Raw genomic sequence first — 17,406 nt, forward strand, 5'->3', positions numbered from 1 at the left:
TTTTGGACATATTTGGTGTATTCAGGGCTTACTCCTGGCAGGTTCTGGGTACCATATGGGTATTGGGGATGTAACCAGGTTAGCCACATTAGAGACAAAAATCCCACACTCTGACCTATTGCCCCAGTCATGCAAATAGTTTTTGATTTGTGTCGTCCTTTTGTGCTGCTAGAAAAAATTCCAGTGACATGAAGACATACAATCAAAATTTATTCCACAGCATTCTCGATTAAGGAAGTGTGAGATCTAGGCATCAGTATGGACTGACTGACTGTGTCATTACCTGATGGAGGTTGAGGACGATGCTCTCTGAGTTCTTTATAATATAACATACCAAACCCATCCAGGAAGGCTCCACCTTCATGTCAGAACATTTCAAACACCCACCACTGGCAATCAACATGAGTTTGGGGTGGGAAGGTTGCAGATATTCAGAGTATAATATGTGAATAAACTTTATTCTCAGTGTATTTTCTTCAGCTTATCTGTATGTAATATTACTGTTATGTTTTGTTTTGTTTTTGTTTTTTTGGGCCACACCCGTTTGATGCTCAGGGGTTACTCCTGGGTAAGCGCTCAGAAATTGCCCCAGGCTTGGGAATCCAGGGGATCGAACTGAGCGCTTGCAAGGCAGACACCTTACCTCTAGTTTCACCTCACCGGCCCCTGTGTAATATTATTGTATATTGGCTGGCATTCTCTAACTAGATTGGAAAAGTACATCTTTTGTAGCATTCATTATTAGCTATCCTTTTCTCCATTGCTAATGAATTAATATTGAATTCCAAGGACATTTTTTTTTCAAAGCTAGAAGACACACTACCATTGCAAATTTAGTAAACAAAGAAACCAAAGGAGCAATATTGAGTAGGAGGAACTATCTTTAATCTGGTGGTCTAGGAAAAAATTTTATTAATGAAAAGGTTTAACTAGAAATTTTTGGGGAAAGACTGTAAAAAGTGGATTTATTTAATTAAATCATATATGTATGTATACATATATACACACATGAATTCAACAGGTTTTTGTTTTGTTTTGTTTTTGGACCACGCCTGGTGATGCACAGGACTTATTCCTAGCTGTGCACTAGAAATTACTCCTGGCAGGCTCATGGGACCCTATGGGACATGGGATGCCAGGGATCGAAACCCAGTCATCACAGGACGGACAAGTGCAAGGCAAATGCCCTACTTCTGCTATTATTTAGGCCTCTCAACACAATTTATTCACCATTGCTGGTCTCTAAGATGTTTTAATTTATTTTTTAAGCTTATTTTATTTTTTGAGGGGAATTCCTAAAAATGGAGAAAAGACTTTCCTGCTCTTATGCAATAATAATAATTTTTTGGGAGGCCACACCAAGTGATACTTGGGTTACTCCTGGCTATGTGCTCAGAAATTGTTCCTGGGCCGCCAGGAATAGAACCACAGTCAGTGCATGCAAGGCAAATCCTACCTCTTGCGCCACCACTTTGGCCCTGCAATAAGAATAATTTTTAGGAAAAGAAAAATGCTAGAAACTAAAAAAAGAGAGAAAAACAATTGAGCCCATTTTTATTTAGTAATCAAGATTTATATGTTAATTATACTTCCATGCTATATTGCTTTCAACACCACACCGACTGCCAGAGAGCTGCTTAACCCACCATGTCCAAGGGTCACTTGCTCCCCCAATGTCAGCTCAAGACCTATTGACCAAATCTTTAAAAAAATTTTTATTAAAGCATTGTGAATTACAAAGTTATTCATAGTTGATATTATATTTTAATTTTGGGCCATACCCAGCAGTACTTAAGGTTTATTCCTGGCTCCGCACTCAGAAATTACTCCTGGTAGCCTGGGGGATCATATGTGATGCTGGGGGTTGAAATCGGATTGGCTGCATGCAAGGCAAACTCGCTACCCGCTGTGCTATTGGCTCCTCATAGTTGAGTTTTGGGCATACATATTCCAGCATCGATCCCCCACCAGTCTCAACTTTCTCCCCACTAGTATTTCTAGGTTCTCTCCTCCATCCCCCCATTTCCAGCATTTCCATTTCCCTTTCTATGCATCCTGGTTCCCTTGACCCCTGCCTCTCCTTGCTTCCCATCAGTCTTCCCTGTGGGGATGGGGGCATTTCTTTCTTTCTCTTCCCTATATTCATTTCAAAACTGGAATTTAAGGGTAAGATTGGGTCTTTTTTCTTGTTTTTGCCACATCTAGTGACACTCAGGGGTTACTCCTGGCTATGTGCTCAGAAATTGCTCCTGGCTTGGGGAACCATATGGGAGGCCAGTTGAACTGCGATCTGTTCTAGGTTAGTGCATGCAAGACAAATGCCCTACCGTTTGTGCCCACCACTCCGGCCCTGGGACTTATTTCTGATTTTATGCTCAGGGCTTCCTCCCACTGTTTACACGATAATGTGTATCAAGGTTTGAACTCAGGCCTCCTGCATGCAAAGCATGTACCCAGCCATGCAACAACTCAAAATCACAACTGGGCTACCAGTATAGACCAGTGATGGTTCAACCTTTTGTGCCTATAACAGGTAAAAATAAAAGTATTTTATGAGCCAATAAGACAGTATCAAAAACATTTAAAAAAAAAAAAAAAAAAAGGAATTTGGAGCTGGTAGGCATTTACCTTGCAGATTTAATCCCTGGTATACCATATGATTCCAGAGTACACAGCCAAGAGTAACCCCTGATGGCTACTGGATATACTCAAAACAAACAAGAACCATTTTTTTTTTTTGGTTTTTGGGCCACACCCTGTGACGCTCAGGGGTTACTCCTGGCTATGCGCTCAGAAGTTGCTCCTGGCTTCTTGGGGGACCATATGGGACGCCGGGGGATCGAACCGCGGTCCGTCCTAGGCTAGCGCAGGCAAGGCAGGCACCTTACCTCCAGCGCCACCACCCGGCCCCAAGAACCATTTTTTTGGCCACACCAGACATTGCTCAGGGTTTCCTCCTGTCTCTGCACTCAGGAATCACTAATGGTGGGCTCAGGGGACCATATGGGATGCCAGGGATTGAACTTGGGTTGTCCACATGTAAGGCAAATGCTCTATCAGCTTTTCAATTACTCTGGCTCCACAAACAAAAAAAATGTAATTCATTTACAGATTACTGGATGACTCAGTTTCTTTGGAAGGTTAAAGTAATTGTTTGAAATGGTTCAGAATTTCACGATGACAAGTATTGTATCTTCACTTAGAAGTAAGTTGCCTTTTTTTCTCTTTTTAAATATAGGTTATATATTTGGGAAGGACTCCAGAAGAAGCATATAGAATATTAATATATGGAGATACATCCTATATTCCTTTCAGGTAAATATAAAGATGATGTGGTCAATTCATTTAAGCAAGCCAGAAATATACTGATATAGTTTATGATAAAAGGAGATCTGGTGATAGTTTAGGAGACAATGTGGTAGAGAGATTGCTGGGTTAGGGTTACTCAATGCTCTGACATTTGACACTTTGGATGAATTAGCCTGGTTTTTGGAGGGGATTTAGCAATGTCTTTTATCTCTGCCCCCTCACAATTGTCATCTCTGTTAACATTTAGTAATGTCTGAAGACATTTTTGGTCATGACCTTACTCAGAATCTTTTTGAGTAAATGAAGGACCAATAACATTTATTTATGCCATGAAATAGACATTTGTTAAGACAGTTTTGTAGAGTTTGGTTCCATGTTGTACAGAGAGCTTAATGTTACAGTGATTAAGTTTTGTGCTGGAGCAATAGTACAGCATGTAGGCAGTTTGCATTACTTGCGGCTGACCCAGTTTTCAATCCTTAGCATCCCATATAGTCCTCAGAGCCTGCCAGAAGTGATTCCTTAAAGCAGAGCCAGGATGTAACCCCTGAGCACTGCTATGTGTGCCCCAAAACAAATAACAACAAAAGATGAATGTTTTAGCACTAGAAGTAAAGTGAACTCTTTCTAGCATACAGTGGGAAAATTAAGAATTCTTATAAGGGGCCTTTCATAGTGTCAATACTATATACTTCTTTCTGTGCATGCTACTTCCTACATATATATATATACAGTTAACTAAATGTTGCTGCTTTCTAAAGTCTCAATAGTATTTTCACCAAGCCTACAAAGTGATTGTTGTTGTTAAGAGTTTATCTTTAAACATTTACTAGCAGTACATTCTGAGGCATGATTAGTATGGATGAAAAGTGATTCAATGTTCTAGATAGAAATGGTCAAGGAAAGCATGTAAGGCTTCCTTCATTTTCCTGTAATAATCAGGAGCAGAATAATTCAGCTCAGGGAAGAATTACTGAACATCTTGGTGTTCAATACTAGAACAGATACCAAGCACGAATGATTACAATTATTTTTGCAAATGATGCCTCTTTACAGAGCCAGGATTAACAGAATATCTTTTCATGACTCGTCATTTACAAGAAAATACTTTACATATGATCAAGATAATGGGTTTTTCTCCAGATTGTTCAACTGTAACTTACTATCTAATATTTACCACCTGAAACACTTGGGTCATGCAATGTGTCTGTTTGACATTTATATCTCTGCCTGAGATATAAACAAATTTCTGAATGTAGATAATTGATATTAGATGTAGCTCCTTCTTATTGCTTTAAAAGTTACTTAAAGAATGCCCATAAATTATTCTGGAATAAAAAAAAAAAATGAGGGGCTGGAGAGATAGCACAGCCGTAAGGCATTTGCCTTACATGGAGAAGGATGGTAGTTCGAATCTTGGCATTCAATATGGTTCCTAGCCTGCCAGGGGTGGTTTCTGAGCGTGGAGCCAGGAGTAACCCCTGAGTGCCTCCCGAGTGTGACCCCAAAAAAACCCAAAACCAAAACCAACAAAAATAAAAGAATTCTTTATACCTGAGCTGTAGCATAGCTGTAGGGCCTTTGCCTTGTAAGCAGCTGACCCAGGACAAACCCAGGTTCGATTCCTGGCATCTCATATGGTCCCCCTAGCCTGCCAGGGGCAATTTCTGCAGAGCCAGGAGTGACTTCTGAATACCGCTGGTTGTGACCCAAAAACAAACAAAAATAATGAATTCTTTTTAAAACAGGATTTAGAGGTTGGAGAGAATATAGGGCTAAGGCATTTGCCTTGCATGCAGCAAACTGGGTTTGATCCCTTGCATCTCATCAAGACTTGCCAGGAATGATCCCTGGGCACAGAACCAGGAATAAGTTCTGAACACAGCCAGTGTGGCTCAAAAACAAAACCATAATAATAATAAAATGAAAACAAGATTTGCCTAGAAATGGTTCCACTTTGTGAAATTTAAATCATTTTAGTTATAGAAGTCAGATATCTCTTTATACCTCAAAGTATGATCTACAACCTAATGGCATTCATTATCTGAACTTTCTGTTACATGAGTATATTGGGTGTAGAAATTTAGAGTAAGATTATGGAGATGATATTTTTCCCAGGGCAATCAAATAATTGAAGAATTTGGACTGGCATATGTTTTTCCTTCCATATTCTAGTAATTCTTTTTTTGTTGTTGTTGTTGTTTTGTTTTTGGGTCACACTCGGCGGTGCTCAGGGGTTATTCCTGGCTGTCTGCTCAGAAATAGCTCCTGGCAGGCACGGGGGACCATATGGGACGCCAAGATTCAAACCAACCACCTTAGGTCCTGGATCCGCTGCTTGCAAGGCAAATACTGCTGTGCTATCTCTCCGGCCCTATCTAGTAATATTTAAAAAAAAAAATAGGATTAGGATCATTGCATTTTTTATGGAATAGTGTTACTATGCAATAATACAGTTTCACAATTTTATGTATGTTTTGTTTCACCAAAGCATTGACCTTTGACAGACTTAAAATTCTGGTGCTTCATGAAACTTTCCTAATAGAAAGTAGGCCAGAAAAGTAGTAATTCCTAATACTGGGTGGAAATTAGGTTGTTATCCTTTTGTCCTTGCCGCATTGCCAGCACCCTTAAATGCTTCTTTTATCTTTTTTGGGTCAATAATCACCTACATATTACTACTGCAACCTCTTATCAATTAGTATTTTTTGCTATTTTTTTTTGGTACATAAATGGAGTTTTGTAGTGCAAGCATTTGGACATGACTTTTTTAATACATAATGTCTATGAGATTTATCCATAGTGTGTTAGGCATCAGTGCTTTATTTTTTATTGCTTTTGAGTTGTCTGTGCTTATGAATATACCACAGTTTGTCTTTTGTCATTCTGATGGGATTTTGGTAGTCAATGAACTTACAAGTATAAGCAGCTATGGTATCTGTTATTTTTTCATGGGGGCTATATCCAGTGGTGCAAGGGGCTTTACAATGCCAGGGATCCAACTCGGACTCACACATGCCAGGCATGTATGTACTTCACCACTTTAGCCATATTCCCAGCCTCAATTGCTATTGACTTTTATAAGCTAACATTTATATTGTTTTTGCAATGTCTAAACCAAATTTCTTTGTTAACTTTCATTTGCTTTTTCAGGTTTGTTAAATGATCTTAGAGACAAGTATTCTTCTCTCACCCTTCCTCCCTTAATCTATTTCAAGATTTATAGCTTCTGTTTTGAAGAATTTTAGTTGCTTAGGTAGGAGAAAGGTGTGGGTATATTTAAAGTTGGAGGATAGTTTGAAAAAGTGAGATTCTTCTGTAGACATCATAATGTGGTATCTGAAGCAAAACTGTAGCTTGTCCAGGTCAAAGTTCTTTGAATCATTGACCAAAGCAGGGTTTGACCTACAAAAACGAAACAAAACAAAAAACATGAGCATCAAGCTTATCACAAACACTGAATCAGCATGCTTTCAACTTGCAGGACCAGAATTAGCAGTAGGTTAGGAAGATAATAATATTACTAATGGTTAGCTTTTACTGGAGTACTCTTTGAGAATTCACCCTGTGCCACTGAAAATTCTGTTCTTGCAGGCCAGGCAGCCTGTTTTCAACCACTTGCTACAAAGCATTTAATATCAGTTAAGATTTCTCATAAGATTTCTGAGTAAGAGTTTTCTCTCTTGAAAATGCTCTTTATTTTAGGGAAAAGTTTTTTTCTTTAAAATGAGTATTTGTGTTTATCATTTAGGATAGTAGTTTTAATATTGAACCCATGTCAAGAATTCTCTTTTGGACCTGTTAGAATGAAAATTTATTTTCCTGGCCCACCCTATTAGAACAGTTTACTTCGAATAGGCCTGAAGTGAAACCTGAGAATTGGGATTTCTAATAAGTATTGGCACTGCTGTTGCTGTTTGCACTAAGAATTGCTGAAAGTCGCTTTTCTTTTTCTTTCCTGAAGATTGTCAGTAAACTTCCGTAAGATCAACCTATGATGGGTGGTGGGACAGAGTCCTGGCATATCTCTTAGGAAGCGCAGCTCTTAAATTCAGAGGCAGATAGAAAAAAGAATGGCTTCAGAGAGATCTTCTGTTTAGCACTCAGAAAAATTAATTTATAGAATGTCTGAAAATTTTAACTGTTCAGAAAGCAATGTCTAGGATGCTGATACATTTTCCATGCTGCTATATTAGTTTATATTCCTTTTTTTTCCCTTTTTGGGCCACACCTGGTGACGCTTAGGGGTTACTCTTAAGCACTAAGAAATTGCTCCTGGCTTGGGGGACCATATGGGATGCTGGGAGATCGAACCCTGTTCAGTCCTAGGTTAGCACGTGCAAGGCAAACACCCTACCACTTGCACCACTGCTCCAGCCCCCTGTGATTTAATTTTTAAGTAATGTTGCAGTGTAAAAATTCAACTAAGGCAAGCAATTAGTGATGGTTTTCATAACCACATGGCTCCAATTGAGAAATCAAGTAAGTACCATCAGATAGGTAGACTGAGTTTTTTTTTTTTTTTTTTTTTTTTTTTTTTTTTTTGGTTTATTGGGCCACACCCGGTGGTGCTCAGAGGTTACTCCTGGCTGTCTGTTCAGAAATAGCTCCTGGCGGGGCCGGGAAGGTGGCGCTGGAGGTAAGGTGTCTGCCTTACAAGCGCTAGCCAAGGAACGGACCGCTGTTCGATCCCCCGGCGTCCCATATGGTCCCCCCAAGCCAGGGGCGATTTCTGAGCACATAGCCAGGAGTAACCCCTGAGCGTCAAACGGGTGTGGCCCAAAAACCAAAAAAAAAAAAAAGAAAGAATTAGCTCCTGGCAGGCACAGGGGACCATATGGGACACCGGGATTCGAACCAACCACCTTTGGTCCTGGAGCGGCTGCTTGCAAGGCAAACACCGCTGTGCTATCTCTCCAGGCCCAGACTGAGATTTTTATTAAAAATTACAAATATTTTCACTTTGCCATGATTCAGGGTTGCCAGAAAGGATAAGCAGGTGGGAAAGTAGAGTGTGTCTTGTTTTTTTCTGGATGAAATCTTCAGTGATATTAAATAAATCGTAAGTGTTTGGTAGAACTTCAGTAAACTAAATCCTTCCCCAAATGTAGATTGATTCTGCTAAAAGTAAATTGCTGCTTGGTACTTATAGATTTATTGGTAGTACTGTCCTATTAGGATCTAGGAGATTCTTGAGAGATAGTGCAGCACACGGATGACCCAGGTGTAATCCCTAGCACCCTATATGGTTCCATGAGCCCCACCTTGAATGATCCCTGCGCACAGATGAGCTAGGAGTGATCTCTTAGAACAACTGGGTATGGTTCCCAAATAGAGCAAAACAAAAAAAGAATTAGAAGGGACAGCAGGTGAGGATGGCTTGAAGAACTGGAATTCATCTTTGCACACTCCCAAGTTTGATCCTTATTATCTCAGTGTTCCCTGAACACAGCCAGGATGGCCTGTAAATGCATTAAAATGTAAAGCCATCCTTGTGTTCCCCTCCAAATAGAATCTGAAAGAATTTAGCCACTTAAATTGCTAAGAGCTTTTTAAAATATGAAAGGAGCACATGCTTTGCATCTTGTACCCAATATTTCAATTATGACTTTGATTTCCCAGTCTTTTTTCCCTACTTTAGTGGAGATATACTTGTGTGCTTACACACACAGAATTAAAAAGCAGGTTTATTTCTAGTAAGAGTTTAATGTGATATTTTCGAATCTAAAGAATAATTCAGATGCCTTTATTCTTTGGCTGAGAGGGGTAAACTTTATTGGTTAGGAGCTCAGCCGTCAAGGTGAAAAATGATCTTGAGAGCCATTTAGAATTTATTCTAAATAGATTTATTCCAAATAGATTGTTCATGACTGACCTCTCTAAAGCACATCTTCTAGAGTGGAGAGAAACTACAGTGAAATTCTATAGGTTTTATTTGTTTGGGGTCATAGCTTCTGACTCAGTGCTAAGAAGAGGTTCCTGATCTTGCTCCTGGGCATGCACTTCAACTTAAACCCATGGACTATCTGCCTTGCCCTAAGGAACTTTTATAGTGGGTATATTTTCCTTTATTTAAAAATGAAAATGGTAGGGTTTTTTTTGGGGTGCGGTGGTTTTGGTTTTTGGCCACACTTGATGGGTTACTCCTGGTTCTGTACTCAGAAATTACTCCTGGTAGGCTTGGGGGACCATATAGGATGCCAGGGATCAAATGCTAGTCAGCCACACGTACAAGGCAAACACACCTTCCCTGCTGTGCTAGTATTCTGCCCAAGATTTTTATTTTTAAGATTGGGTCTAGGTCTATATTTGATTTTAAATTCTAGGCATCTTTATCGGGACTGAAGTAAATCTACCATAGGAAATTAATAGTTATGTCTTTCATTGCTTTTGGAATTTCAGAGATGCTGCCTATGGGAGTTGCAATTTCTACATTACACTTCTAGACTGTTTTCATGCAGTAAAGAAGGTAAGTTAGTGGCCCACAGATGGAGACTTACTTAAGTGTTGTATAGGAGAAATAAATATGTGTATAATGTGTGGGCTGTTTTCTCACTAATGTTTTGTTAGAATCTTCCAAACCAAAAGATAATTTATTCTGAATCAGTATTTTCTGTATAAGTTGGGCGAAAGCTATGTAAATGAACAAACAGGGACAGAAAGAGACAGTTGTGCTAATTCAGAATTCTGTGTGTTATGGTTAAAAAAAAAAAGTAATTATATTCCTGATTTTTAAATTCAGTTTGATGAGTTTTATGGGATCAATCCCCACCAGTCCAGTTCTATATAAAACTTCTATATACAAACTATATACATATTGGGCGCCACGTTGGGCGCTATCTGCTGCGGACCTTTATCCTAATAAGATAAAAAAAATCCCTAAGCAAAACTTAGTGGGTTCTTTTTCCCACTGGGAGTCAAGCGGGAGCACGAAGAGGCGAATATGAAATGCTATCTCTCTGGCCCGCCACTTTATTTTTTTTAATAAAATTTTTCTTAAGTTTATGGGCCCGGAGAGATAGCACAGCGGCGTTTGCTTTGCAAGCAGCCAATCCAGGACCAAAGGTGGTTGGTTCGAATCCTGGTGTCCCATATGGTCCCCTGTGCCTGCCAGAGCTATTTCTGAGCAGACAGCCAGGAGTAACCCCTGAGCACCGCCAGGTGTGGCCCCCCCAAAAAATTTCTTTTTTCTTAAGTTTAAGCCTTTCTTGAGGTAGTTAACTGGACAGAAAATGACATTAGGAGGAGTTGAAAGGGTTGTTGGTGGCATGACACTCCCCTAGGTGAAGTTCCAGGACCCACCTGGTGGGTCGAAGCAGAACTGCTTATGTAGGTACACTAAACTATTGCCACCAGAAACATCTAAATATGTAAACATCTGTGTTTACAAAGAACTTTGAAAGTGATCTTAAAACATTCTCTAGTTTCTGTTGTTATTTCTTGGGTTCTTTTATTTTTTCTTTTTCCCCTAATTGGATAGCCAAAGTCTGATTAACTAGATCTCTAGAATAAAGATTGCTTTTGTGTGTTTTATACTATATTTAACTTTTTTCAAGAATTAGCTGCTTTTGAACAATTCTAATTTGTGAATAGTTTTGAATATTGTCACTGAACACTTAGAAGACTAATGATGCCTTAATTTTAGTGCTGTTTCAAAAGAACTAACCTCATGAAATAGAAAGGCAAACAGAAATTCTTTGTAAATGTTGTATCATTCTGTTCAGAATATTACCAGTACAAATATGACTTAACCAATTGTTTTGAATTCAGAGAAATAAAATGTATCACAGGTTTAGCCTTACAAATACAAATTAAATCTTTTTTTCAGTTTTTTTGTTTGTTTTTAGATCACACCCAGTGGCACTCAGGGATTATTCCTGATATAGTGCTCAGAAATCATTCCTGCCAGGCTGGGGGAACTATATGAAATGCCAGAGATTGAACCCAGATTGGCCGCATGCAAGGCAGATGCCCTCCCCAATGTGCTATTGCTTTGGCCCCAGGTTTTTAGACTCTTTTCTGGCAGTGCTCAGGGATTATTTCAGATGGGTTTAGGGGACTATATGTAGTACCAGGGAATGGACAGAATTTGTTTACATGCAAGGCTAGTACTGTATTCCTTGTACTGTTGCTTAGGCCTCAGAACAAATACTTTAGAACTCATGGCTTTTTCTTGGTACTATTGCTTGGTACCTTGCTTTCCCCCATATCCCTACCCTCTTCCCTTTGTAGTTGTAGCTGTAGTGGGAAGTAGCACCCTTCACTGCTCATCAGGGTTGCAGATAATGAGTTGTGGTAATTTGGCATATTATGGTTATTGTGCTTGCAGTCACCACTCTACTCTTTCACGTGCTTTTGCTGTGCCTTTGCCACAGTGAATGACCATCTCTGTAGTAGAGCTGAACATTTTTCATGCATTTCAGTAGTTACATTTATAAAATTTTTGGCTTTACAGAATCACCCATTTGGAAGCAGCACTCTCTTGAACAGGAATTCTTTTTTTTTTTTTTTTTTTTTGATTTTTGGTTTTTGGGCCACACCCGGCGTTGCTCAGGCGTTACTCCTGGCTGTCTGCTCAGAAATAGCTCCTGGCAGGCACGGGGGACCATATGGGACACCGGGATTTGAACCAACCACCTTTGGTCCTGGATCGGCTGCTTGCAAGGCAAACGCCACTGTGCTATCTCTCCAGGCCCAGGAATTCTTATTTATCTCTTCTGTCTGCAGTGATCAATATTATGCAGCAAGAACATTGTTCAGAGGGTACTAGCTCGTCCTAGCTCAGAAAATGCTTATTTTTCTTACCATACCCTACGAACTGCAGCTCTTAGAGAACAGAAAAGAATAGGCGTGAGGGGTGGAGGGATGCTTTTTTGGTGTCCCCCCCCCCCAAAAAAAAAAAAAAGCTCTGAATTTTAGTGATCTGGGCTATGTGTAATCTAAAAAAGTTGAGGCTCTTCATTAAGAATATCAAGCCTGGGGCCCGGAGAGATAGCACAGCGGCGTTTGCCTTGCAAGCAGCCGATCCAGGACCAAAGGTGGTTGGTTCGGATCCCGGTGTCCCATATGGTCCCCCGAGCCTGCCAGGAGCTATTTCTGAGCAGACAGCCAGGAGTAACCCCTGAGCACCGCCGGGTGTGGCCCAAAAACAAACAAACAAAAAAGAATATCAAGCCTGGATCTCAAGTTTAGAAAAATTAAGACGTGGAGAAATTAATTAAGGCTGGAGAAATAGCACAGCAGTATGGCATTTGCCTTGTAAGGAGCTGATCTAGGATGGACGGTAGTTTGAATCCAACCATCCTATATGGTCCCCCGTGCCAGCCAGGAGCGATTTTTGAGTACAGAGCCAGGAATAACTCCTGAGCGCTGCCAGGTGTGACCCAAAAACCAAGGAAAATAAAAAAGAAGTGTGTGGGCAGAGGGCTGGTGTGATAATTCAGCAGATAGCTCACTTACCTTGCACATGGCAGATCTGGGTTAGATCTACCATGCTCCATATAGTTCCCAACCCCTGCAGGAGTGATCCCTAAACACACAGCCAGGAGTAAGCCCACCACTGATATGACCCAAAAACTGAAAGTAAGGTATAGAAGCTTTTTATAAAGCCAATGTATGGTTTCTTTCTTCTTTGTTATCATTTTGGGATCTTTGGGTTCTACTTTTAAAGTCTAAATGTATTTCATTCCCACTTTAATTTGAAGTCTAAATGTATTTTGTTCTAATAAATTATTGGGATTACACTGAGACCTTGGTTCTCAGATCGGATATAGATAAAGGCGATAGATGAAGGAACATAAAAACTCTTATTTTATTTTTATTTTTTTGGTTTTTGGGCCACACCCAGCGATGCTCAGGGATTACTCCTGGCTGTCTGCTCAGAAATAGCTCCGGGCAGGCACAGGGGACCATATGGGACACTGGGATTCAAACCAACCACCTTTGGTCCTGGATCAGCTGCTTGCAAGGCAAACTCCGCTGTGCTACCTCTCCAGGCCCAAAAACTCTATTATTTAAAAGGCATAGCTGATTTTGTATTTAGTGACATACAGCCTGGGCGTAACAATGCTTTTCTGGGGCTGGAGAGCTAGCACAGTGGAAGGGCGTTTGCCTTGCATGTGGCAGACCCAGGACGGACCTGGGTTTGATTTCTGGCATCCTATATGGTCCCCTTAGTCTGCCAAGAGTGATTTCTGAGCACAGAGCCAGGAGTAACCCCTGAGCTCTGCTGGGATGGCCCAAAAACAAACAAACAAATAAAATACTTTTCTGATGGGTCTCCTTATATTACTATAAGGAGATTGGATGGGAAATGATTTTCTTGTTTGCCGCTTGGATTTAAAAGCTTTCTTTTGGATTTTAGGCAGTACTCTTTGGCTTTCTTAATTTCAACACTTTCAAGCTTGATGAGTATGAATACTATGAGGTAAGTTTTCTAGAGATGATATTATTCATTTGTTTATGTTTTTTAAAAAGTAGTATTCTTATATTAAAATTGTGTTTGTTTGTTTTGGGCCCACACCCAGCAGTACCCAGAAGAGTACTCCTACTCTGACCTCAGGGATGACTCCCGGTGTTGCTGGGATTGAACAAAAGTTGGCCACTTTCATGTGTCAAGCTCTGTAATTATATCATTCTCTTTCCCATCTTTCTATTTAAAAAAAATGAAATAGTTGATGAATTAGAAATAGTTCAACAGTCTGGTGCATATACTTTGCATTAGGTTGACCAGGTTCAATTTTCAATGTGGTCCCCTGAGCACTGCCAAGACTGTCCTGAAAATTAAATCTGCATATATCTACCCAAATTTAATGTAGATAGTTAAAGAATGTTTTCCTTTAACCATTTACCCCGTTTTTGCAGTCTCAGTTACCCCATTTCTGCAGTCTTATTTCTCAGAAATGATGCCTGCATTTGATAGATCCTTCCAGAATGCATGAGTATGTTTCCCTTTAATGCTTAGTTTAAATTCTCATATGATTAAATGAAATTGTGTTTGTAAAACAAAACCATAACATAGCATCTGATGAGATGAATATTTTCAATATCACTGAAAAGCATTTATCTTTTGTTTATATCAAGTCCGAGTACTTGTGACTGTAAATTTTAAAACAAACACAAATGGCTGTAAGTAAAGCAGTTGAAAACAGATTGACTTCCATAAATAGAAAGTCTGAGCAACTATGACTTTCCCCCATCCCAGATTAGTGCTTGGACACTCTCCCTTTCTTTGGTTCATGTTGTATCTTACTGGAATTGACATGCATGGGCACTCAGGCACTCAGCAGACTGGCCACAGCTTGTTTGCTTCTTTGAGCAGTCTTCTTAGTTGAAGTAAGGATGGCTGTCACAAGTTTTCATATTTCTTTTTGGCAAACCCATCTGAAAAGAATATTTCTGGTTTGAGCAAGCCTGTGAGTTCCTTTCATTGGCCTGGCTTATATGCTTTATCTTGTACTATACTGTGCTTTCAGCAGATAAGAGCATAGTATAATCTGGTCAGGCTAGAAGCTAGAGTGTGGGGCTGTGGATGGGGGACCCTATCCTATTACACATGTTCCCTCCCAAAGCCATTCCCTTCTTCAGCCCTCGCCCCTAAAAGGCAGAGAGGAGAGATTGGGTTGATAAGTTCATCTGATAAACTCAACACATTTCTGTGTAGTCTTGTTTTTTATATTTTAAGACCAGTTACTTGATTCTGCTATTCCACCTTCAAAAGAGTTAATGAATAAGTTAGTCCTAATCTTTTCCAGTACTACATTTTTTTGTCTTTTTATACTGTCATACTTATGTAGAGGTTATTTTTATATTTATTAAGTAGATTTGTTTTGGTCTTTGGGTCATACCCGGCAGCACTCGGGTTACTCCTGGCTCTCTGCTCAGAAATTGCTCCTGGCAGGCTCGGGGGACCAAATGGGGTGCCCGGATTTGAACCACAATTGGTCCTGGGTCGGCCGCTTGCAAGGCAAACACCCTACCGCTGTGCTATCTCTTCGGCCCTACTTTCTTATTCAAAATTTTTAAAAATCATTTTTAGGTAACATGACTATAGTAGTGTTAAAATGTGTTATTGATGTATGTAGTTTAAAATGACTTCTCATATGGCTAAAGTTTTATTAGTGCATTGTGTTAATAGTTGTGATTGGTCATTACTGTACCTGATATAGTTAATGACCATCTTAATTTTCTGAATTAACTACAGTTGCCTTGAACAACTTATTTCTCATTCTTAGGTACACATCATACACACCAGTGGCAAAGCTTAGTGTCCCTGTTTTGTTACTAGTTCTTTTCCTTTGCTGTCAGATATCTTTTTCCCACCTAAATTCTTGTATCTAATTCTGTTAAATTTGATTTAAGTTTATCTTATAATAATATTTATAACAATTTAGCCTGAAGGCTTAGCGATTAGAGGTAAAGCTATTTTTCACATTTCAGGCCCTTTCCCCATACATACTGTGGTTTTGGGATACTTGTAATTTGAATTATGGCTAGTGGATAGTTTTCCTCTGATCCTCTTATAAAATAGGTAGTAAAATAATGGGAAGTATCACCCCACACATAAATAGTAAACACTGAAATTCTAGTAACTAAGGAAATAGTTTATTCTCCTAATTCAGGGAGTCAGGATGGTTTATATTGAAAATCAAATAAGTATTCTGGGAAACAAGGAAGTTTTTAGATCCCTTAGCTTAGAAAAGTTAGCTTTCGGGCCCGGAGAGATAGCACAGTGGCGTTTGCCTTGCAAGCAGCCAATCCAGGACCAAAGGTGGTTGGTTCTAATCCCGGTGTCCCATATGGTCCCTTGTGCCTGCCAGCAGCTATTTCTGAGCAGACAGCCAGGAGTAACCCCTGAGCACCGCCGGGTGTGACCCAAAAACCAAAAAAAAAAAAAAAAAAAAAAGAAAGAAAGAAAAGTTAGCTTTCTTTTTAAGTAGCACCAAATTCACAATAATTTGCTCCATTGAAATAATCAAAGCAGGTTGGTATGGGGGTGGGGGGACACACATGATTTGGGCTACACCTAGTAGTGCTCAGGGTTTAGGAGTCATTCTGGGTGAACTTGGGACCAAATGGGATGCTGAGGATCGAACCTGAATTGGCCATATACAGGCAAGTACCCTACCCCTCACAGCTCTGGCTCCGGCACTTTGTATATTTTGGTTAGAAGCAGTTAATTCTATTTTCTAAAAGCTGACTATTTAAGAAAATGAAAAAAAAAAAAAACCACGTTAAAAAATAATTGAGGGTCAGAGAGATAGTATAGTGGATATGGCTCTGGCCTTGCATTTGTCTGACCATTAGCGACTCTTGAATATCAGGTTCAAACGCCACACCACTGGGTGAGACCAGAAAACAGAATATTTGAAAGCATATCCTTCTATTATTAGATTATATTCAAAGAAAGTATTAGGAAAGAAATTAAAAGTGATGTGGTCTAGGAGACCTCTGAGCAATTTCCTGGCAATACTCACAGCAAGCTAGAATTGAGTTTTTGTCTCATGTTTATTTATAAACAGTCAGTTATCTGCAAAAATGAATATGCAGCCCTTTTGATAAAGGGGCCTGAGAATGAAATTAAGCCTCCAAATGAGTTGTGCTTACCCTCCTTTTTGTAGAAAGCAGAAAATGGAGATTTAAATTGGATAATACCAGACCGCCTCATTGCATTTTGTGGACCTCATTCGAGAACCAGATTTGAAAGTGGTAATGTGAAGTACTTTCGTTATTATTATTATTATTTAAGGTATCGATCCTTGGGGCTGGAGTGACAGCACAATGAGTAGGGTGTTGGCCTTGCACACAGCTAAACCGGGGCCCATCCCCCCGCATTTCATATGTTCCCACAAGCCTGCCAGGAATAATTTCTGAGCACAGAGCTAGGAGTACCCCGAGTGCCGCTGGGTGTGCATTCTCCCTAACCACCAAAAAAGGTAATATCCTGTATTTTCTTTAACCAATTCACTAACCTACGCTTAATTTTTAATTATTTTAATATACTTGGTCATTTCAGCATATCATTCTAATAGGATTATTTTTCTTTTTTCTTTTTTTTTTTTTTTTGTTTGTTTTGTTTTGTTTTTGGTTCACACTCAA

General features: G+C 39.6%; 1 protein-coding gene across 4 annotated transcripts in view; it reads left to right on the forward strand.

The window, feature by feature from the left end:
- CDC14B (cell division cycle 14B) overlaps nucleotides 1–17,406 on the forward strand; it is a 93,474-nt gene that overhangs the window by 53,685 nt on the left and 22,383 nt on the right. For all 4 annotated transcript variants that reach the window (XM_049772238.1, XM_049772239.1, XM_049772240.1 and 1 more), the window contains 4 exons: nucleotides 3,239–3,315; nucleotides 9,712–9,778; nucleotides 13,673–13,735; nucleotides 16,929–17,016. In XM_049772238.1, the coding sequence (XP_049628195.1) occupies nucleotides 3,239–3,315; nucleotides 9,712–9,778; nucleotides 13,673–13,735; nucleotides 16,929–17,016 (295 nt within the window). The remainder of the gene's footprint in view (nucleotides 1–3,238; nucleotides 3,316–9,711; nucleotides 9,779–13,672; nucleotides 13,736–16,928; nucleotides 17,017–17,406) is intronic.

This window comes from Suncus etruscus, chromosome 4 (genome assembly GCF_024139225.1).
Source record: "Suncus etruscus isolate mSunEtr1 chromosome 4, mSunEtr1.pri.cur, whole genome shotgun sequence".
Lineage (NCBI taxonomy): Eukaryota > Metazoa > Chordata > Mammalia > Eulipotyphla > Soricidae > Suncus > Suncus etruscus.